Source organism: Eumetopias jubatus, unplaced genomic scaffold (genome assembly GCF_037043125.1).
Source record: "Eumetopias jubatus isolate StellerSeaLion01/CBP00866 unplaced genomic scaffold, mEumJub1_p1.0 scaffold_9, whole genome shotgun sequence".
Lineage (NCBI taxonomy): Eukaryota > Metazoa > Chordata > Mammalia > Carnivora > Otariidae > Eumetopias > Eumetopias jubatus.
Window position 1 is genome coordinate 49,783,808 of NW_028274815.1, and position 18,865 is coordinate 49,802,672.

Consider the following 18,865-nt stretch of genomic DNA (forward strand, 5'->3'; position numbering starts at 1 on the left):
TCCTCTCTCTTCATGCTCATTCTGCTTAGCTGAGCCTTCTCCCTATTTCACTGAGAAAACAACCAAAAGACCTTCCCCACGTTCCCACCACGCCTACTCGAGTCAGTACTCATTTCTGTTGCCATTCACACTGTTAACTAGTGATAGACCGCGCTCCTAGCTTAGGCTAACCTCTCTCCACTTCGGCAACAGACTCCATTCCTTCTTGCTTACTAAAATCACTCCAGGAATTATATCCTGTCTCCTGCTCCACCAATTTTTTTCCCTCTCTTCTAGACCATTTTCACCAGCTTACAAACATCATCTAATACCTCTTACAAAAAGAAAAAACTGGAAACAACTCCCTCAAACCCTCCCCATTTCAGTTACCACCCTCTGTCTTCCCTTTTTAGGAAAACTTCCAAACAGTTGTCTTAATCCACTGTCTCCGGTTCCTCATTTCCCTGAACCTATGCCGATCAGATGTTCACCCCTACTGTCCCTAAAAACTGTTCTTCTCAAGTTCACCAAAAAGCTCTGTTATTTAAACAGCATTACACAGTTGAACATTCCCACCCCTTGAACACCTTCTTCATTTGGCTTCCAAGTTATCATTCTCTTTTGGTTTTGCTCCGACCTCAATGGTCATTCCCTTTCAGTTTCTTTTGCCTAGTTCCTTCCCCAATCTCCTTTCCATCAACACACAAGGTCTCCTGCCTTCAAATACCATCTACATTTATACTTCCAGTCCGGGGAGACTCTGAACTCCAGACTTATATATCCAACTGTCTCTTCACCATCTCCACTTAGATATCTAATAAGCACATAGAAACCTAAAATGCCTAAAGACAGAATCTTGAAACCATCCCTTGCCCCTAGTCTCTTTTCTCATGCTTCCCTATTTAAGAAAATTTGGAATTCCCATTTTTCAAGTTGCTCAGGCCAAAATGATTGATCTCTTTATCTCACATTCACACATCTGTTACCAAATCCAGTTTGCCCTGCCTTAAACTGTAACTGGAACCCAACTGCCTCTTACCATCACCATTACCACTCTGCTCCAACTCACGGCAACTCATCATTGCAATAACCTCCTGACACCTTCTACTTTCAACATATCAGCCAGAATCACCTTTTCATAATTTAAGTCAAATCATGTCCCTTGACAGCTCAAACCTTTTCCAATGGTAAGTAAAAATCCACCACGGGCTAAACGCCTATACAATCCAGCCATTCCTTACCTTCACACCTCATCTCCTTCCATTCTCCCCCTTGCTCACTCTGCTCCAGCCACAACAGCTTTCCTCCTGTTCCCGGAACACACCCTCCACCTCAGGTCTTCCCTCTGCCTGGAAGATTCTTCTCCCAGTTACCTACATGGTTTCATTCTCTCATTTTCTTCTGGTTTTTGTTCCAATGTCACCTTCTCGGTGATGCCTGTCTTGACTACCCTATTTAAAATTGCCATTTCCCTCAATCGCTCATCCCTGAATTTTCCCCGTCACACTCATTACTATCTAATACATTGTTTACTTAATTTATATTGTTTATTATTTATCACTACTAGAGTGCCATGAGAGATTTTTATTTGTTCTGTTCAGTGCTGTATCCTCAGGGCCAAGAACAGTGCTGGCAAACAGAAGTTGCTCAAAGGGTTATTTGTTGAATGAATAAAATGAGAAATTCTTAATTTGCTGCTAGAATGTCTTCAATACTCAACACTTGCTAATCTCTTTAGGGCTCAGCACCTTAGCTAGTAAAACCATCAAGTCAGAATTTGGTAACATTAAACTGAAGTGTTTTGCGTTCGTTTTATTACTTTTTACTTAAGATACTGGGTCTCTACTAAGTTACTTTTAATACGTTTTAAGTTTAAAAAGTGAGTTTCTTCTAAGAAAAACGTTAAGAAATGATATGGGACTAGAAGAGAGACACGGTAAAATTAGTGTTAAGTGGTATTTGAATGACTGAACTTTAAGAACTCTTAGGGTAGGGCTGCCAGAGAAAATACAGGACACCAGTTAAATTTTAATTGTAAATAATTTTTTTCTAGTTTATGTCCCAAATATTGCATAGGACACACACTAAAACGGTATTCGTTATCTGAAATCCTATTTTAAATGAGCACCTTTTCCCCCCCTAAATCTGGCAACCCTATCTTAGGAGAACAAAGAAATTACACCCTGCTCCTTGTTCGCATCCATTTCGATCAGAACAAGCTGTTAGAACTCTTGTCCTAGCTACAGCCTTCGTGGCTGTGGAGGAGTACTGAGGCCTGACATCCTAAAAAATCAAAGAAGCAAAGGCCTCTTTGGGAGGGGAAAGGCCTCGCGGCATCAGACCGCGGGGAAGGGGGGGGTCTGGGCCCATCTCCCTTTCTCAGCCTCTCAGGCTTGCAGCCACTTTCTGGCCCTTACCAATATTTCCTTCGATGGAGAGCCTTCGAGGCCCGCGCTCCGCGTGCAAGCCCCTGGAGGGGTACACGCCACCGACTGCGCTCTGGGCCATGGACCTGGAAGGTGCTCGCAACAGCCTTCGAAGGAGCCGGCCCGCGGTCATTCCACCCACAACTTGCGCAGCTACCACTTCCGCCGAGAGCATTTCCGCCCTCGGTACAGCCGTTCCAGCGCTGCGGCGCGCCTATGACGTCAGGAGATCGCTGGGCAAGAAGCGGGTGGGGTTGAGCCGGCTGGGGGTGGGGCCAAAGGGACGGCTCTGTTCTCGCGATGTTTGTGGATGACCGAAGCTAGATAGGAAAGACTTCCGGTGTGGCGGGTGCGTGAGAGTTAGTACCTGCAGCAGTTACTGCGGCTTAGCCTCTCGGTTTTTGTCGAACAGCAGCATCGTAAAAGAGACATAAACTCACTAATCTCATAACCTTTGTATTTTTGTGTAACTTTTAAGTCATTAACTAAAGACAAATCAAAATAATTGTAATTGTAAGCGAGGCTTTTCCTGGTGTTTGTCTGCTTTTCTAATATGGGTAGCAACTGGACTATTTTAAGGAGGAAAATGACACAATCTGATGATGTACACATTAACTTTTTCCCATTCACTTGCGACGCGCAGCACAATGCTGGCACATTACTGAATAAATCAAATTAGTTCATTACACTCCACCTCTTATTTTGTCTTTTGAATGAATAAGTAAACGTTCGCTCGATTTGCGTAGTAGCCAAAAATCCCATTAGGCTAAAGTGGGTGGAGGCCCAGGATATGAGTGGAACTCGTTTAAACCAGATAGATGGGGTCCTGTGGGCGTGAACAACGGCGGGGGTGAGGAGCGGGCCAGTGTGGGGCGGTGAGGTTTCTGAATGGGATTTGTCAAAGGCTGAGCAGAACCCGGGTAGAGACTTGCTGGTGTTTAAAACTGGAGTCCCCCTGTCGGTGGAGAGCTGCGCTCCGCTCTGCCGAGGGGCAGGGACAGTTCTGAGCTGCTGCCCCCGGGTGAGGCCCTGACTGGCTTTGTCCTGCCACACCTCATTGTCATAACGACCTCAGAACTAACGCTTTATGAAGTGTTGTTAGAAGGTATTTCCACCTTCCACTGTTGAAAACGCAAGAGTCAAAGCAGGAGTCCAACAGTCAAACCGGCCTTCAGGCAGCACTCTTAGAGGTGGGAGGTTTTAGGAAACAGGGACCTGTTTGCAAGGGGTTGGGGAGGGGTAGGTGGCTGGGACATCAATCTTGTATAAAAAGCACAAGACCTTTTTCTAATACTGATGTTTATATGGGATGGCTGAAGTGATGTTCGTATTTTAAGCACATTCTTAAAAAATATAGGTTATAACTTTATTTAGGATAACCTAGATGCAGCACCAATGGATATTGGAACAGCTAAAGTCTGTCCCATCTTCTGCTCCCATTCTCACAGCCACCTCCGTGTCAAAATACTGCCTACATTCCTTTATCAATGTGAACTCAGACTTGGAAAATATTCATCAAGAAAAAGTTTGAGAGATGGGGCGCCTGGGTGGCTCAGTCGTTAACCGTCTGCCTTTGGCTCAGGTCATGGTCCCAGAATCCTGGAATGGAGCCCCGCATTGGGCTCCCTGCTCGGCAGGAAGCCTGCTTCTCCCTCTCCCACTCCCCCTGCTTGTGTCTCTCTCTGTCAAATAAATAAATAAAATCTTAAAAAAAAAAATTGAAAGAGTCTCTCAGCACCCAGAAGGCCTCTCTGCCTTTGCTGCCATCAGGGTCATTGTGAAGGTTAAATGAGGAAGTTGTTAGGAAGGTTAGGTGCAGACAGGCAACTAAACTTCTCCTTAAAGTTAGAGTTACTAAAAGTTATTATTTTTTTTTAGACTTTATAGTAAAGTGTAGTATGCAGTGAAGAAAAGAACTTGCATCATAAGTATGCAGGTTAATGAAATTTTGACAAACTGTACCTTACTTGGATTCAGATAAAGATATAGACCATTGCTGGCATCTCCAGCATCCATTTGTCCTGCCAGTTACTACCCACCAGAAGTCATCAATAGCCTGACTTCTAACAGCAATCGTTTTGCCTGTTCTTTATATAAATGGAATCACATAGTAGGTACTTCTTTCATTCAATATTATATCTATGAAATTTATCCAGGCTATATATATACATAGCTGTAATTCATCCTCGTTGTCATATAGTGTTCCAATACATTGCTATACCACAATGTATTTTATCTGTTGCACTATTGCTGGATATTTAAGAGTTTCTAAATTGGGGCTATTACGAAGAGGGTGGCCATGAATATTCTTGAATATGTCTTTTGGTAAAGTTATGCATGCAGTTCTCTTGGGTAATACCTGTGAGTGGAATTATGTGATTAGTTATTTGTATGTTCAGCTTTAGTAAAACATTCCCAAACAGTAGATAGTTTTACAGTGTTTGTACCAATTGACACTGCCACCATCATGAGTGGGCACTGTGGTTGTCCCACATTCTTAACAACAGTTGGTATTGTCAGCTATTCATTTTGTCCAGGATGCCATATGTAGTTTTAATCTGCATTTTCCTGATGATTAATGAAGCAAAACACTTTTTCATATGTTTACTGGCTATTTCGGGAAACTCTGTTTTAAAGAGGTTCCCTGAATGCATTCTGACTGATGCACCTAATCATGAAGGGAAGCATTTAAGGAGTAGTTAAGAGTGTGGGCTCCTGAGAGCCCGGGGTGAGGGTTGAGAAAGATAACCCACAAGTAGCACTTACCACCTGCCACACAGCTACCACCCAGTACACTTTCTATCATCAGTAATGGCTGCCTTCAGCTTGACCCTCAGTGCCCGGGACATTTTTGCCATTTATCTTGAGTTGACTGCCTGTTGTATTTCCTCTCTCCTCAAGCTACTGTAACCTACCCATGTTCCCCCCCTCCCCCCACTATCAGCGTATGACCTGACTTCCCCTGAAGACTTCAAGGACTGCACTTCTTAAAATGGGGTAAGACTGGGTGGGGGCAGGGCAAGGAACAATGGGTCAGCCTCCCCATCTTCCCCCACCTGGAGACTCTGATGCACCCCTCTACAGCAGGGATTTGTCAGTGCTCCACATTTCCTCCCATCCTGTGTGTGTGTGTTTGTGCGGGGGGGAGCTGTCCTCTGGCCTCCTCCCCATGCTTTCTCTTCCAACAGCCTGTGACTGAAGCTCTTCTTTGCAAGACTGCCCTTGGCCTACTGGAGCACTTTCCCAGCCCCTGTGGAAAGCATGGGACTTTACCTCCCCCCAGAGTGTGCCTTCTCCAATCACTGATAGGTCAGCATGAAAGCCCAGTTGCATCCAGTCAGGCTTTTACACCAGAGCTGCCTGGGCACCAGGGTGAAACCACCCTTTGTGGGACTCTATCGGAGAGGTCCCCTGCTGGGCTTCCTCCCCTTTCTTGTTCTGCTTCTCTTACTCTGCTCTCTGGTCTCCCCTGCAAGCACTTCCTTGAATCACTTGCCTGTGTATCCTCACTTCAGGGTCTGCTTCTGGGAAACCCATCTTAAGACATAAGTCCACTAGAGATTTTTGTAAAACATGCTTCTCCACCCTACCCCCAAGGGCAAGTGCCGGGATGGCAGAGGAAGTATGTTTGACATTAAGGTCTGTGCACTTCCACTGGGGTCCACTGTCTCCAGATAGGTGTGTCTGGGAAGGCTCATAGCCAAGCGGGATCTGCTCGGGAGCATCAGGGTTGGGACTTGAGTAGGTAGAGAGAGTAAAGGGTATGCCAGGCAAAAGTAGGAATCTTCTGCTATTAGCTAGCTGGGTGAGCGAGTGAGTTAACTTGTAAACTAGCTATAAAATGGAAATGATACTAGTATCTGCTAATAGGGTTATGGTGAGGATTAAGTGGGGAAATCCATGGAAAACTCTTAACCTAAGGCCTCACATATTGTAAGCATTCGACCAATGCTAGCTATTATTACTACCCTTTGTTTTCTCATCATATTTTGTGGGTGCTTCTATTTCACCTCAAATCATTGTCTTGCATGTGTCTTCCCCCCGCTTTATGCAGTGAGACTTTGATGGGCAGGAATCATCTTTACTGGATATGTAAATCCCATGTGACCTTACCCAGTAATAATGGATGCCAAAAATTCAGCAAATACTTGTGAAATTTAACAGAATTGACCAAGGGCAGAGAGTAGGGAGCAAATAACAAGAGAGAGACTGAGAGGGAGATAGAAGCAGGAGGTGGGGCGCCTGGGTGGCTCAGTCGTTAAGCGTCTGCCTTCAGCTCAGGTCATGGTCCCAGGGTCCTGGGATCGAGCCCCGCATCGGGCTCCCTGCTCCGCGGGAAGCCTGCTTCTCCCTCTCCCACTCCCCCTGCTTGTGTTCCCTCTCTCGCTGTGTCTCTCTCTGCCAAATAAATAAATAAAATCTTTAAAAAATAAAAGAAGTAGCAGGAGGAAGAGCAAGAACAAAAGGGGGAGAAGGGAGAAGAAGAAGAAGAGGAAGGAGGACGAGAGGAGGGAAAGAAAAAAAAAATTCTTCCTAAAGGTGCTGCTCCTTTCTGGGTTAGTTTTGGGGAAAGATACAGCCCAATCCTCAATAACAAAAGCCCTCATAGAGATCTTGAGCCCACTGTGACCTTCCACCACCCGAATTCAAACATTGCGTTTGAGCCACTCACATGTCACAGCCTATAAACCTTGTGTTTCTCTTTCTGGTCACGTTCTCTGTGCATTGCCCTCAAGTACAAGGACTTAGATCTCTGAAAGCCCTTGCTTCCTAACCTGCCGCCCCCACCAAGCGCCATCTAGCCCTCATTCTTACTCACGTTCAAGGACAGGGAAACAGGGTAGTACGGTAGGAGTACTAGCTTTAGAGTCAGACAGACTTGGTTTTTAATCTTGATCCTGTGGTCTTCAGCACGTTCTTAACTTCTCTGAGCCTCAATTTCCTCTTCTGTAATGTGGGAATATATGCATCTCACAGGATCATTGTGTGGATGAGAAATAAGGTGTGAAAAGCCCTTAGCACTGTGTAAAAGCCCAGGGCGGAAAAAAAGCCCCACACAGAGAAGTAAGGCTTGCAGGTTTTAATGTTTCATGATTGGTAGCAGAGCAGTCTCCAGGGGATCCCCAGAGAATCTGTTCTGACTTTAGAAGCACTTCCTGTGGACAATGGAGGGCCCTGCCTCATCATACTCAGGCTTGCTGATCCACATCTGCTGAAAGGTGGAGAGAGAAGCCAGGATGGAGCCTCCAATCCAGACCGAGTACTTCCGCTCTGGGGGAGCAATAATCTGCAAAGAATAAATGTGGTGAATCGTAATTAGCACCCAAGGGAATAGGGAGGTGGTCCAGGAGATCATCTCATCACAGTGCCAGGCTGCCCCAGGTAAGGACGGCCTCCAGGTCAGAAACAAACAGGGTAAACCTTGTGTTAGATTAGACTGTTGCTCAAATCTTTACTCCCGCCCTCGTCCTCCCCGCGTGGGAAGGGTGCACTGTTTCGCCCTGTGACTTTGGGCTGGGCCCTGTATTTGCTTTGACTGATGGGACGTTAGCAGACGTGGCACAAACAGGAGCTTGACATGGGCCTCAGGCCTGCAGCTGTGCCTCTGCCATCCTGATGAGAAGGGCTTCCCTGGAGAAGCTGCTGGCCCTTCAGCCTGGGCCCCAGCATGAAAGCTACAGACCTGACCTGAGCTGGCTAGACCTGCAGAGCTGCTGAGCCGGGCCTGACTTAGATTAGCTGACCCGCAGACGCACACGCAATAAATACTGATTGTTATGTCCCTGAGATTTCACAGTTGCTTGTTCCTCAGCGATGGATGACCAATACAAACATCTACAGGGAAAGCGCCACTCTGTTCTTGCCTGGAGTTTGGATGCACGTGCAGCTGAGGCTGGGCTTCTCCCAACCCTGAGTCAGCCAGCACACTCAGACCCTGTATTGAGCTTCATCTGTCAATAGCCACTGGTAGCTGACAAGTCCTGAGCTTAGCCTCTAGAAATTGGTTGTCCTGTCAAACAACTTTGAACTCCACCTACAAGTGGATCCAGAGGGACAGCTACTAAAGGGTCTAAGGATTCAGGGCCAGAATAAACCAGACGCTGAATTGATTGTTTTTGTCTCCTTAGACCCTCTCTACATCTTTCCTAAATTGTGGAGATCATGGAATTGCAGAAGAAGAAGAGTCTTAAGAAGTTATTGTATTATTCAGTCAGACAAAGGCACTCGGTCACTCTTTGGACTGATACCTCAAGGACCAGCACAGCCACGTTACTGCTGCCCAGCTCTGGTTGTGAGAGGAGTCTGGGCTTCCCCGGGCTGGGGTCCCCCGCCTCAGCGCCACCCTGCCTCACCTCTCTTCTTCCAGACCTTCGGCGCCCGTCTTATCTCCCCAGCTCCCCTACACGAATCCGGCTGGCCCGTTCGTGCCTGCACACACATACCCACTGGGGCACCTTTGCTCGCTCTATTTCCCCTGCCACAAGTGCCCTTTCCCCTCCTCGTGTCTTATTTACGTAGCCCTCTCAGTGAGCAAGTCTACTGATGAGATTCTAAACTCCTTGAAGGCTGGCACACGTTGTTAAACTCAGGGCAGTGGCTCACAAATTGGGATATGCATCAAAACGCTGGTGTTTATTTATCAGTATAGGTGAGGGGGGCACCCCGGATCTGGTGAGCCAGAATCTGGGGGTGAGGCGAGATGTGGTAAATGGCCCTGGTAAAAATCCCCTGCCTCGGGCCTGGCGCCAGGCCCCGCCATGCTGCTCCAGGGGATCTGGGTGAGAAGGGCCTGCAGGCTCCCACCTGTTTTCTGGTAACCGGCTCTGCTTACCTTTGCTGAGCACCATCTGCTAGGCAGGGGGAAGGCCCGGGGCAGTCTTCCTTTGTGAAAAAGTTTCTTATGATACACTCCCTCAGATGAAGCCAACTCCCAGAGACCAACTTTATTGTGAGACTTTGTAACTTTCAACCTATTTGTTATCTCTATTCGATTCCCAACTCCTTTTCTAAACCTGCTAGCAGCAAAATTCTTAGAAGCCCTAAAAAGCTCTGTATGGGGACGCCTGTGTGGCTCAGTAGGTTGGGCTTGTGCCTTCGGCTCCGGTCATGATCCCGGGGTCCTGGGATCGAACCCCACGTTGGGCTCCCTGCTCAATGGGGAGCCTGCTTCTCCCTCTGCCTGCCATTCCCCTTGTGCTCTCTCTCTGTCAAATGAATGAATAAAATCTTTTTTTAAAAAAAAGCTCTGTACGGTTGCTTGGGGACCAGAGGCTGGAGAGAGGCAGAAGACAAGTGGGCCTCCACTCTGATGAGGCTTGTGAGGTGAGCTGCCTTGGTGAGCAGCTGCGTGGGGAGGACGTGAACCAAGAGCAGACAACAGATCACAGGTTGTCCAGGAATCAAGTGATATCCCTGTGAGTTTGAACCAGCAGCCTGCCCCATGCCAAAGTTTCTCTCTGGAACTTTCATCCTCCTCTGAGGTAACACCTATATTCATTTTAAAGTCTAAAGATGCTGTAGCGTTGCTTCCTTCTTTTCTTCCCCTCTCTTTCCCTCCTCCTGATTGCATCCTCAACCCCCTCAATATTCTCTTCATCCCAAATTCTTTCACTCCCTTCTCATAGGACATCATATGATTACATTTGAGATCTCATGCTAAACATGTCTCCAGCTCATCAGTGCCCAAGGAACATAATCCCCCGAGATGGAATCTGTCCCAGACCAGAACAATGCTGAGCCCAGGAGACCACCAATCTACGGGCCTGGCAGACTGACTTGGAGCATCTCCCGAATAGGCAGGTATTTGTCCAAAGAACAGGATGGAGGGAACTGGGGCAGGACCCACCTTGATCTTCATGGTGCTGGGGGCCAGGGCTGTGATCTCCTTCTGCATCCTGTCAGCAATGCCAGGGTACATGGTAGTACCCCCCGAGAGGACATTGTTGGCATATAAGTCCTTGCGGATGTCGATGTCACACTTCATGATGGAATTGTAGGTGGTTTCATGAATCCCGGCAGACTCCATGCCTAGCGCAGGTCATAGTATCAATCAACACCCGTTAATTCATAAATACCCACACCTCCAGCTCCTCAAGTGATCCTTCTGTCTTAGTGCAGAACCTTAATCACCTCCCAAACGGATTATAGGATCAGACCTCTAACTGGCTTTTGGTTCCTCCTGTTCTGATTGATCTTTCACACTGATCGGCGAGGGTATATTTCTAAGGGAACACTTTCAATGAGTCATCTTTTTCCAAGCTTTATTGAGTTATAATTCATGTATCATAATATTCATCCTATTAAAGTCCAGTAATTTTTAGTAGTTTCATGGATTCTGCAACCGTTGCCAAAATCTAATTTTAGAACATTTGTAACACCCCAAAAAGAAACTCTGTACTGGTTAGCAGACACTGCGAACTTCCCCTTCCCCAGCCCTTCCCCAGCCCAAGGTGACCACTAATTTATTTTCTATCTCTATAGATTGGCCTGTTCTGGACACATTTCATATAAATGGAATCCTACAATATGTAGCCTTTTGTGTCTGGTGCCTTTCACTTAATGGTATGTTAATGTTCACATTTCACCTAATGTTCTTAAAGTCCATTAACGTTAGAGCGTGTGTCGATGCGTTAATCTCTTTTATTGTCAAAAAATATTCTATTGCATGGATCTACCCACCACGTCATCTTTGACAGCCCCCCCCCTTTATCTACAGGTTACATCTACCTACCTTAGCCTGGCCCCGCTCCGGGGCCCTCCATAGTGAAAGGCCTGCATGCCGAACCAGCTCATGCCCGCCTTCCTGGCCTCCCCCACCTCTAGCCTTTCCTCCACGTGACATAATTTCACACTGAGGTTAGAGGAACCTTCCTAAAATACAAACCTGACCTTGCTACACTACTGCCTAAAAACTTTCAGGGATCTCGTTGCTGATATGATTAACCACTATGCTCTTGGTGTGGTCCAGCCACTCTCTCCAGTTTCCCCTGCGCGCGTGCGCACACACACACACACACACACCCCCCACATTTCTGCCACCATGTCCCAAGTAGACCACGGCCTCTCACACCTCCATGTCTTTGCATGGACCCTTCCATCCGCCCCATATGTCGTTCCCTATCTTGCACTCCTTCCGTCCCCAGATGCCCTCAAATGGTACTCATTCTTCAAGATTCTGTTCAAATGTTGGCCTTCCCTAAGAAGCCTTTCCCGATTTCTTAGGCTTATATCACTTTGCTCAGCTGCTATGAACTACTACACTGTCTATTAACGTTGGTTTGCAGGCCCAGCTATACCTATATACTCCTCAAGAAAGCAGTTGTCCTTGTACTAAATATTCTCTTACTTGACCTTTGTTGCAACTCTATCTAGTTGGCACTAATCATTATTCCCACTTTATAGATGAGAAAACTGAGGTTTGAAGAAGACAACACGTCCAAAGTGACAGGCTTTAAAGGGGAAGAATCAGGACCTGAGGCCAGGTCTGACCCCATACCCATCCTGCTTATTGCTGTGGGTTTTGGCCCCAGTGACCTAAATGTTGAGTGATCCAAGAAGTGTTTTGTGCATTAACCTTATTCTTAGTTTATGTTATATTCCCTCTTCTGCTTTTCTTTTATTTTGGTTTCCGTATCCTTTTATTTAAAATTAGATTTTACCGGGGGCGCCCGGCTGGCTCAGTCAGTAGACCATGTGACACTTAATCTTGGGGTTGTGAGTTCAAGCCCCACGCTGGGTGTAGAGCTTACTTAAAAAAAAAAAATCTTAAAAATAAATAAATTTTATCTGGTTGTATTGTTGATGTGTTTTTGGCCCTTCCTGGAAAAATATGGGCTGTGTATAAATTATAAACAAAGTGTGCGTGACTCCTGGTGTTTCTCCCTCCATAGCTCTCCCCTCCCCGCCCAATTAGCAGGGACAGTAGGCAGCACCTCACCAATGAAGGAAGGCTGGAAGAGGGTCTCGGGGCAGCGGAAGCGCTCGTTGCCAATGGTGATGACCTGCCCATCTGGCAGCTCATAACTCTTCTCCAGGGAAGAAGAAGAGGCTGCCGTGGCCATCTCATTCTCAAAGTCCAGGGCCACATAGCACAGCTTCTCCTTGATGTCTCGCACGATTTCTCGCTCAGCTAGAAAGAGTAGAAATGACAGAAAGTAGATACTCTGTTCTGTTAGTTTGTCCTATTTTGATCTCCATGAAAACCTCTTCTATTCTGGGTTCATTTTTAGGACAAATGTTAATTTTTCATTCCTCTTCCTAAAGTGCAAGTTCAAAATCTTGATTCCCAGGCAAAACTCTGCATGGGTTTTTCTCCTTGCTGTCTTTACTCTGCCCTGACAAAGCTACCGGCCTTCCTGAGGGCCTTACAGGACACATTTCTGGTATAGATGGAGGATTTGTTGTGATCTTACAGAATCTAGGAAAGCCCCTGCCTAAAATCTCTTGCCCGGGGTGGGCACTGAGGTACGACAACTTCTCCTTAGAAATTCAGACCTTATTTATTCCATGTGTCCTCAGACAAACCATAAATGCCCTTCAGTTACAAAATGCATCATCAGATTTTTACTACCATTCAACCCTGTAAAAATCAGCTCGGATCCTGGTGCAGACACGGACAGAGATAGCAGGTCCCTGGGGAAGGAGGGAATGCTGTGAAAGGGCACTTAAGGAGGCCTTGTCCCCTTCCCGAGAGCATCTCAGTTGGGAAACTTCCTCCATAAGTAAGGCAGCCTTGACCATCTGGTCTTGTCCCGAGGCCCAGCCCCAGCCCCAAATCCTCCCCATCTATCTCAAGAGAGTTTGAGGACAGGGGGCCACAGACTTTTCATCAGAGAACATCTGGTCCTAGCAGATTTGGTTTGAGCTCAATTCAGAATCAGGAAAGGGGCTGGATACCTGTGGTCACAAAGGAATAGCCTCTCTCTGTGAGGATCTTCATGAGGTAGTCAGTGAGGTCACGGCCAGCCAGGTCAAGGCGCATGATGGCATGGGGCAGTGCGTAGCCCTCATAGATGGGGACATTGTGGGTGACGCCATCCCCTGAATCCAGCACGATGCCTATGGAGAGAGGGGATAGGACCTATGAAAACTTCTTGTCTTTCATCTTTCTGGGACCAGTTGCCAAATGGTCTTCAACCACCATATTTTTCTCTAGCAGCTGAGAAAATTCACCCACCATAAGGATCATCACTAATATTTTTTGTGTACATCATTTATTCTCCCAAATGAGACTGTAGCCTTCTGGAAGGCAAGTAAAACATCTTCCCCTCTTGTACTCCTTAAAACACTTTCACAGTACTGCATATTTGTCAATGTGCATCTCAGTTGCCCATTCTTTAAGGGAGACTGGATAATTTGCATATCCTTCTGGCATTAAACTAACATATATGCACATGCATGGAGAATGTTAGATCTGGAAGGGACTATAAAAACCAGCCAATTTGAAAAAAAAATTAACATTCTCTACTGATGAAACTTAAACCATGGAGGGAAATGAGGTTTTCAACATGATGATAAATCTCTCTCAATCCAACAGCCATACCATAATTGATGGAGAAACACTATAATATTATTGTATTATTATTTAATATTGTCCTAGATGTTCTAGCCAATGCAATATGACAGAAAATAGAAAAAGAGTTATTATCAAAAGAAATAGAATTGTCCTTGTTTGCAGATGATGAGGCCATATACCTAGAAGACCCAAGAGAATCAACTGAGACATGGCTTAGTAAAGGCCAGATGCAAAATAAATATCCAGGGACCAGTAGCTTATACTTGTACAAGGATGCTGATCACAGCATATTTTATAATAAAAAATAAAAAACTGGAGACAACCATAAAGTCCAGCAGTAGAGAAATGGTAAAACAAATAAGTAAATTATAGAACCATCATACATTCCTCATCACTGTCCTGTCATCAGCAGTGAAATTACCTTTTGCATTTGCCCCCGCCCACTAGACTGTTAACTCTCTGATGGTAGGGTTGTCTTGCTTGTCAGTGTGTGCCCATGGCCTGGTGCAGTCTTTGGCACATGTAGGGAGTAATGGAAAAATATCTGATGAATGAATGAATAATGAATACTTGAATGAATGAATGTTGAACTATGTTCATGGAAGCTGTCAAGTCCCCATTAGAAACTGCTTTATCTTGAAGTTCCCTCTGTTTCCCTGAGCACCTTTCCATACCAAGGGTGCATATATAGCCACTATCACAGGTTCATGAGCAGAAACATTCCAGTATTGTTGGAAAGTGTGTGTAAGCTTGGGGGCTGACTGCTGTGAGGAAAACGGTCCCTGCTGGATGTACCAGTCATGCTTTGTTCATATCAGTTCTTGCCAGCTCTACCAGGTAGACCTGAATGCATTCCACATGGACTTCCCTTCTGTTACCCCTATGCAGGGTTTTCCGTGGACTTTGGCCATCCCTTTGCTTCTCCTAAGCGGGAACCTCTGCAGGAGTCCAGCTTTCCCTTCTGCCCCCCAGAGTCAGGAAGGGACCAGATTATAGGCTGCTCACCAGTTGTGCGGCCAGAAGCATAGAGAGAGAGCACAGCTTGAATGGCGACGTACATGGCAGGGACATTGAAGGTCTCAAACATGATCTGAAAGGACAATGCAGGATAAAGGATGATCTGGCAAAAATCACAGCACCTCTGGGCCCCCAGGATGGTTTGTAACCTTATTAAGGGCAAGGGCTGTGCCTTTTTACCCCGCTCCCACCTCCCATAGGGCCTGACATAGACTACATACATAGCATGTCCTCAAAAATTGTTGTTGTACTGATGCATGAAAGAGAGAAGGGATCCATGCTGCATTCTTGTACCCATGTTTAAGAGTTCCTGGTCTCTTACCTGGGTCATCTTCTCCCTGTTGGCCTTGGGATTTAGGGGGGCCTCTGTCAGCAGGGTGGGGTGTTCCTCAGGTGCTACCCGCAGCTCATTATAGAATGAGTGGTGCCAGATCTGGTTGAGACAAAAGTCAAATGAGCCAAGGAGATTCCTAGAAAATTCCAATTGGCATGCTCATGATGGGGGAATCATGACACAATGTCCACAGCACAGGCTGGGTTCTAGAGAAGAGACCTCCTCCGGAGTGGAGTCGTGGGAATTTCTGCTTGACCTTTACAGATTATGTTCCTTTTCAACAGGGCCCCAGACAGGACTCAGACCTGGGGCCGATATACTTAGCATATTGATTACTTCTACTTGAACTTCCCCCATCTTTTCTCTTTTTCTGTCTCTCCCCACTTTCTGCCCTGCGGGGCCAGGCCAGTTGTATCTCTCAGTATTTCCTTGCTTCCTGGCTTCTGGCTGTGTTTGGCTGATGGAAGTCACCAGCAAGAGGCTGGAGGGTGGGAAGAGGGAGAGAGGTCAAGCAATTCTCCAAGCAATGGTGTGGCCCTCAGTGAGCCCCGCTCCTACTGGATGGTCCCTCTTCCAGCTGTAGTGACGCCGCCTCACCCCCATCCTTCAGGCTGTTCCTAGTACTTGGGTACCTCAGCATCCCTTTCTGGTTCCATAACCCTGCTCACACCTCTCTAAGTAGTCCTTTCTTAATTTCAAAACACCCGCCGAGTGTATACCATCTCCTGCTGGGAACCCGACAGGTATGCTTGAACTGTCGCTGTTTATTACTGGCCGGACTGGTGCTTTAGAGCAGGGTTTCCCAACCTCAGCACTTTGACACTTTTAAGTTGGATAATTCTGCAATGTGGGGGGCTGTCCTGTGCATTCTAGGATGTTCGGCGTTCCTGGCCTCGACCCACTAGATGCCAGTAGCACCTCTCCAGCAATGACAAGCAAAAATGTCCCCAGACATTGCCAACTCCTCCCCCCTCAGGAGGCAAAATTGCTCCTGTTGAGAATCACTGCTTTAGAGGAAGTAATTTCTTCTCACTGTGTCCAGTGATCCAAGATGACCCAACAGGAGTCTTTATTTCAGAGGGATTCAGCAAAGTGGCAGGGACATAGGGCTCTGATTTCCTCAGAGGTGGGGCATAGGATCATCTGCTTCCGTTGTACCCATATATTTGTGGGCTCCTGGCTTTGGGCTAGGATGGTGCTAACTGTGGTGAGGGCAGGTATAAATCAGATACGGCCCCTTGCTCCTGGTTTTCAAAGTCCAGAGGAGAGAAAAACATCCAAGAGGACAACATACAAGGACACATTCACATTTTGAGTAAAAGAAGAGGCAGTTCATTATCTGGGGGGTTTGAGTGGGCTCTGCAGGCAAAGGAAGGTCTCCAGCAGCTGAGAAGGGCATCGGAGGCAGAGAAAATGGCACAAGCAGAGGTCCGGTCTGTGAAAGTTTCACAGGAGATATGAATGGCAATTAATCCTAATTGAGTGATGGCAGAACTTCTTCAAATGTGGGCCCCAGATGCTTTGTACCAGAATCACCTGAGATGACTGTCATAGGTGCAGGCCCCCAGGCTGTATCCCAGACCCGTGAACCAGAATCTTGGGCGTTGGGCCCAAACACCTGCACTTCATTTCATTTCACTTTTTAGAGCTTTTATAAAGTACTTTAAAAGTGAAAGGTGTTGATAATTTTAAAATTAGAAAAATATTTTTAAGAGGAGTAAAACTCTCCCACATTTCCATCACCTAGTAATAAATAGTTAACATTTTGGCTTTTTCTTCTTACTAACCTTTCACCTTTAAGTATTTTCAAATTTATTTCTATCACCATTTATTATTTCAGATGCTTGTATTTATTTACTATGCTATTTTTATACTTTTACATTCAATTTTGTTTCCTGCCACTTTTCAGTTAGTGTAACATAAGTGATTTCCTTTTCCAGGGCGCCTGGGTGGCTCAATCAGTTAAGCATCTGCGTTCAGCTCAGATCATGACCCCAGGGTCCTGGGATCGAGTACTGCGTTGGGCTCCCTGCTCAGCAGGGAGTCTGCTTCTCCCTCTCCCCATCCCTCCACTTGTGCTCTCTCGTTCACTCTCTCTCTCTCAAATAAAGAAAGTCTTTAAAAAAAAATTCCTTTTCCATAGTAAATATTTATGTTTAATAAATTGAACATTTATTTTTAATGCTACACATTTCATCATATTCCAACATGTATTTACTCATATTACTATTCACAGTATCTTCGATTTTTGTTTATAAATAATCCTGTCACAGTTATCTTTGTGCATATTACATTTTCTTTTTTCTATTTAGGACGTTTCCAAAGAAAATAATTTTTGAAGTGGAATTACGAGGCTAAAGAGCATGGCAATTGGAAGACTTTCCGATTTCTATCACCGACAAAGAGGTTAAATTACTCTTTACTCCAGAATAAGAAAGCCTGTGTTACCCGTACCTGCATTCAGGGCTCTTGCTCTTAATATATGAAATAATTTGATAGGGAAACATTGCTTCACTTTGAAAATTTGCATTTCTTTCAGATGAGTTTAAGTTTTTTCAGATTTGCAACTTTTTATAATTTCCATTTGGCAAATTATCTGATCATATCCTTTGTTTATTTGTCTGGTGAAGACTTTGTATTTTTAATGATCAATTTACACTAGCTATTTATGTTAACCTTCATTGCACTCATGAATTTTTTTGCAATTTGTTGTTTTGTCTTTTGAATTTGGTTATTTTTTTCACATACTAGAAGTCATGATTTTTAAGAAATCACATTTGTCATCTTTTCCTTTAAGACTTCTTTCACCAGAAATTTGATGAATGCTCATGCTTACTATATTGTATTTTTTTTACCATTTGAATTTTTATATTTAACTTTTATATTCAGCTGATATGTGTTTGGTGAATGGTATGAGGTAAAGGCAATGAAGACTCCCCAACCCTAAAATAACTCATCAGTTGTCCTGGAATAATTCACTGAATAATCCTTTTCTCCCATTGGTGTTCAAAGTTTCATTTATCATGTATTTCCTCTTTACTTTTGTGCTGGTACCAAACTGTTTTAATTTTTTTTAAGATTTTTATTTATTTATTTGACAGAGAGGGACACAGAGAGAGAGGAGACACAAGCAGGGGAAGTGGGAGAGGGGGAAGCAAGCTTCCCGCCGAGCAGGGAGCCCAATGTGGGGCTCCATCCCAGGACCCTGGGATCATGACCTGAGCCGAAGGCAGATGCCCAACGACTGAGCTATCCAGGCACCCCCAACCTATTTTAATTTTTATAAGTATATTATATTTTAATATGTGGGTATGGCAAGTCTCCTCTCATAGTTTTTTTCACTCATTTTGTTCTCATAAATTCTGCCTTATTTATTTCTCCAGACATACCTTATGATTATTTTGCAGAATTAAAAAGTGTGATTTTTTTTAAATTCAAATTCACCGAAGCAGAAAATAGGATGGTATTTACCAAGACCTGGGGGGAGGGGAAATAGTTAGGTATTGGTCAAGGGATACAAAGTCTCAGTTATGCAGAATGAATATATTCTGGTGATTTAATGTATAGCATCGTGTATTTGAAATTTGCTAAGAG

The 18,865-nt window shown here is 45.3% G+C and overlaps 2 protein-coding genes across 9 annotated transcripts in view; both read right to left on the bottom strand.

Moving 5' to 3' along the window:
* Positions 1-2,603, bottom strand: part of DGUOK (deoxyguanosine kinase) — a 29,020-nt gene extending 26,417 nt beyond the window's left edge. For 2 of the 3 annotated variants that reach the window (XM_088026454.1, XM_028116287.2), the window contains exon 1: positions 2,397-2,603. In XM_088026454.1, the coding sequence (XP_087882580.1) occupies positions 2,397-2,580 (184 nt within the window). In that variant the 5' untranslated portion in view covers positions 2,581-2,603. The remainder of the gene's footprint in view (positions 1-2,396) is intronic. The other variant, XM_028116288.2, reaches the window with a different exon arrangement.
* Positions 2,604-7,470: 4,867 nt separating this feature from the next.
* The window catches only part of ACTG2 (actin gamma 2, smooth muscle), a 32,520-nt gene continuing 21,125 nt past the window's right edge, over positions 7,471-18,865 (bottom strand). For all 6 annotated transcript variants that reach the window (XM_088026457.1, XM_028116115.2, XM_028116119.2 and 3 more), the window contains 6 exons: positions 15,260-15,370; positions 14,926-15,010; positions 13,302-13,463; positions 12,343-12,534; positions 10,252-10,433; positions 7,471-7,692 (listed from right to left, as the gene is read on the bottom strand). In XM_088026457.1, the coding sequence (XP_087882583.1) occupies positions 7,549-7,692; positions 10,252-10,433; positions 12,343-12,534; positions 13,302-13,463; positions 14,926-15,010; positions 15,260-15,370 (876 nt within the window). In that variant the 3' untranslated portion in view covers positions 7,471-7,548. The remainder of the gene's footprint in view (positions 7,693-10,251; positions 10,434-12,342; positions 12,535-13,301; positions 13,464-14,925; positions 15,011-15,259; positions 15,371-18,865) is intronic.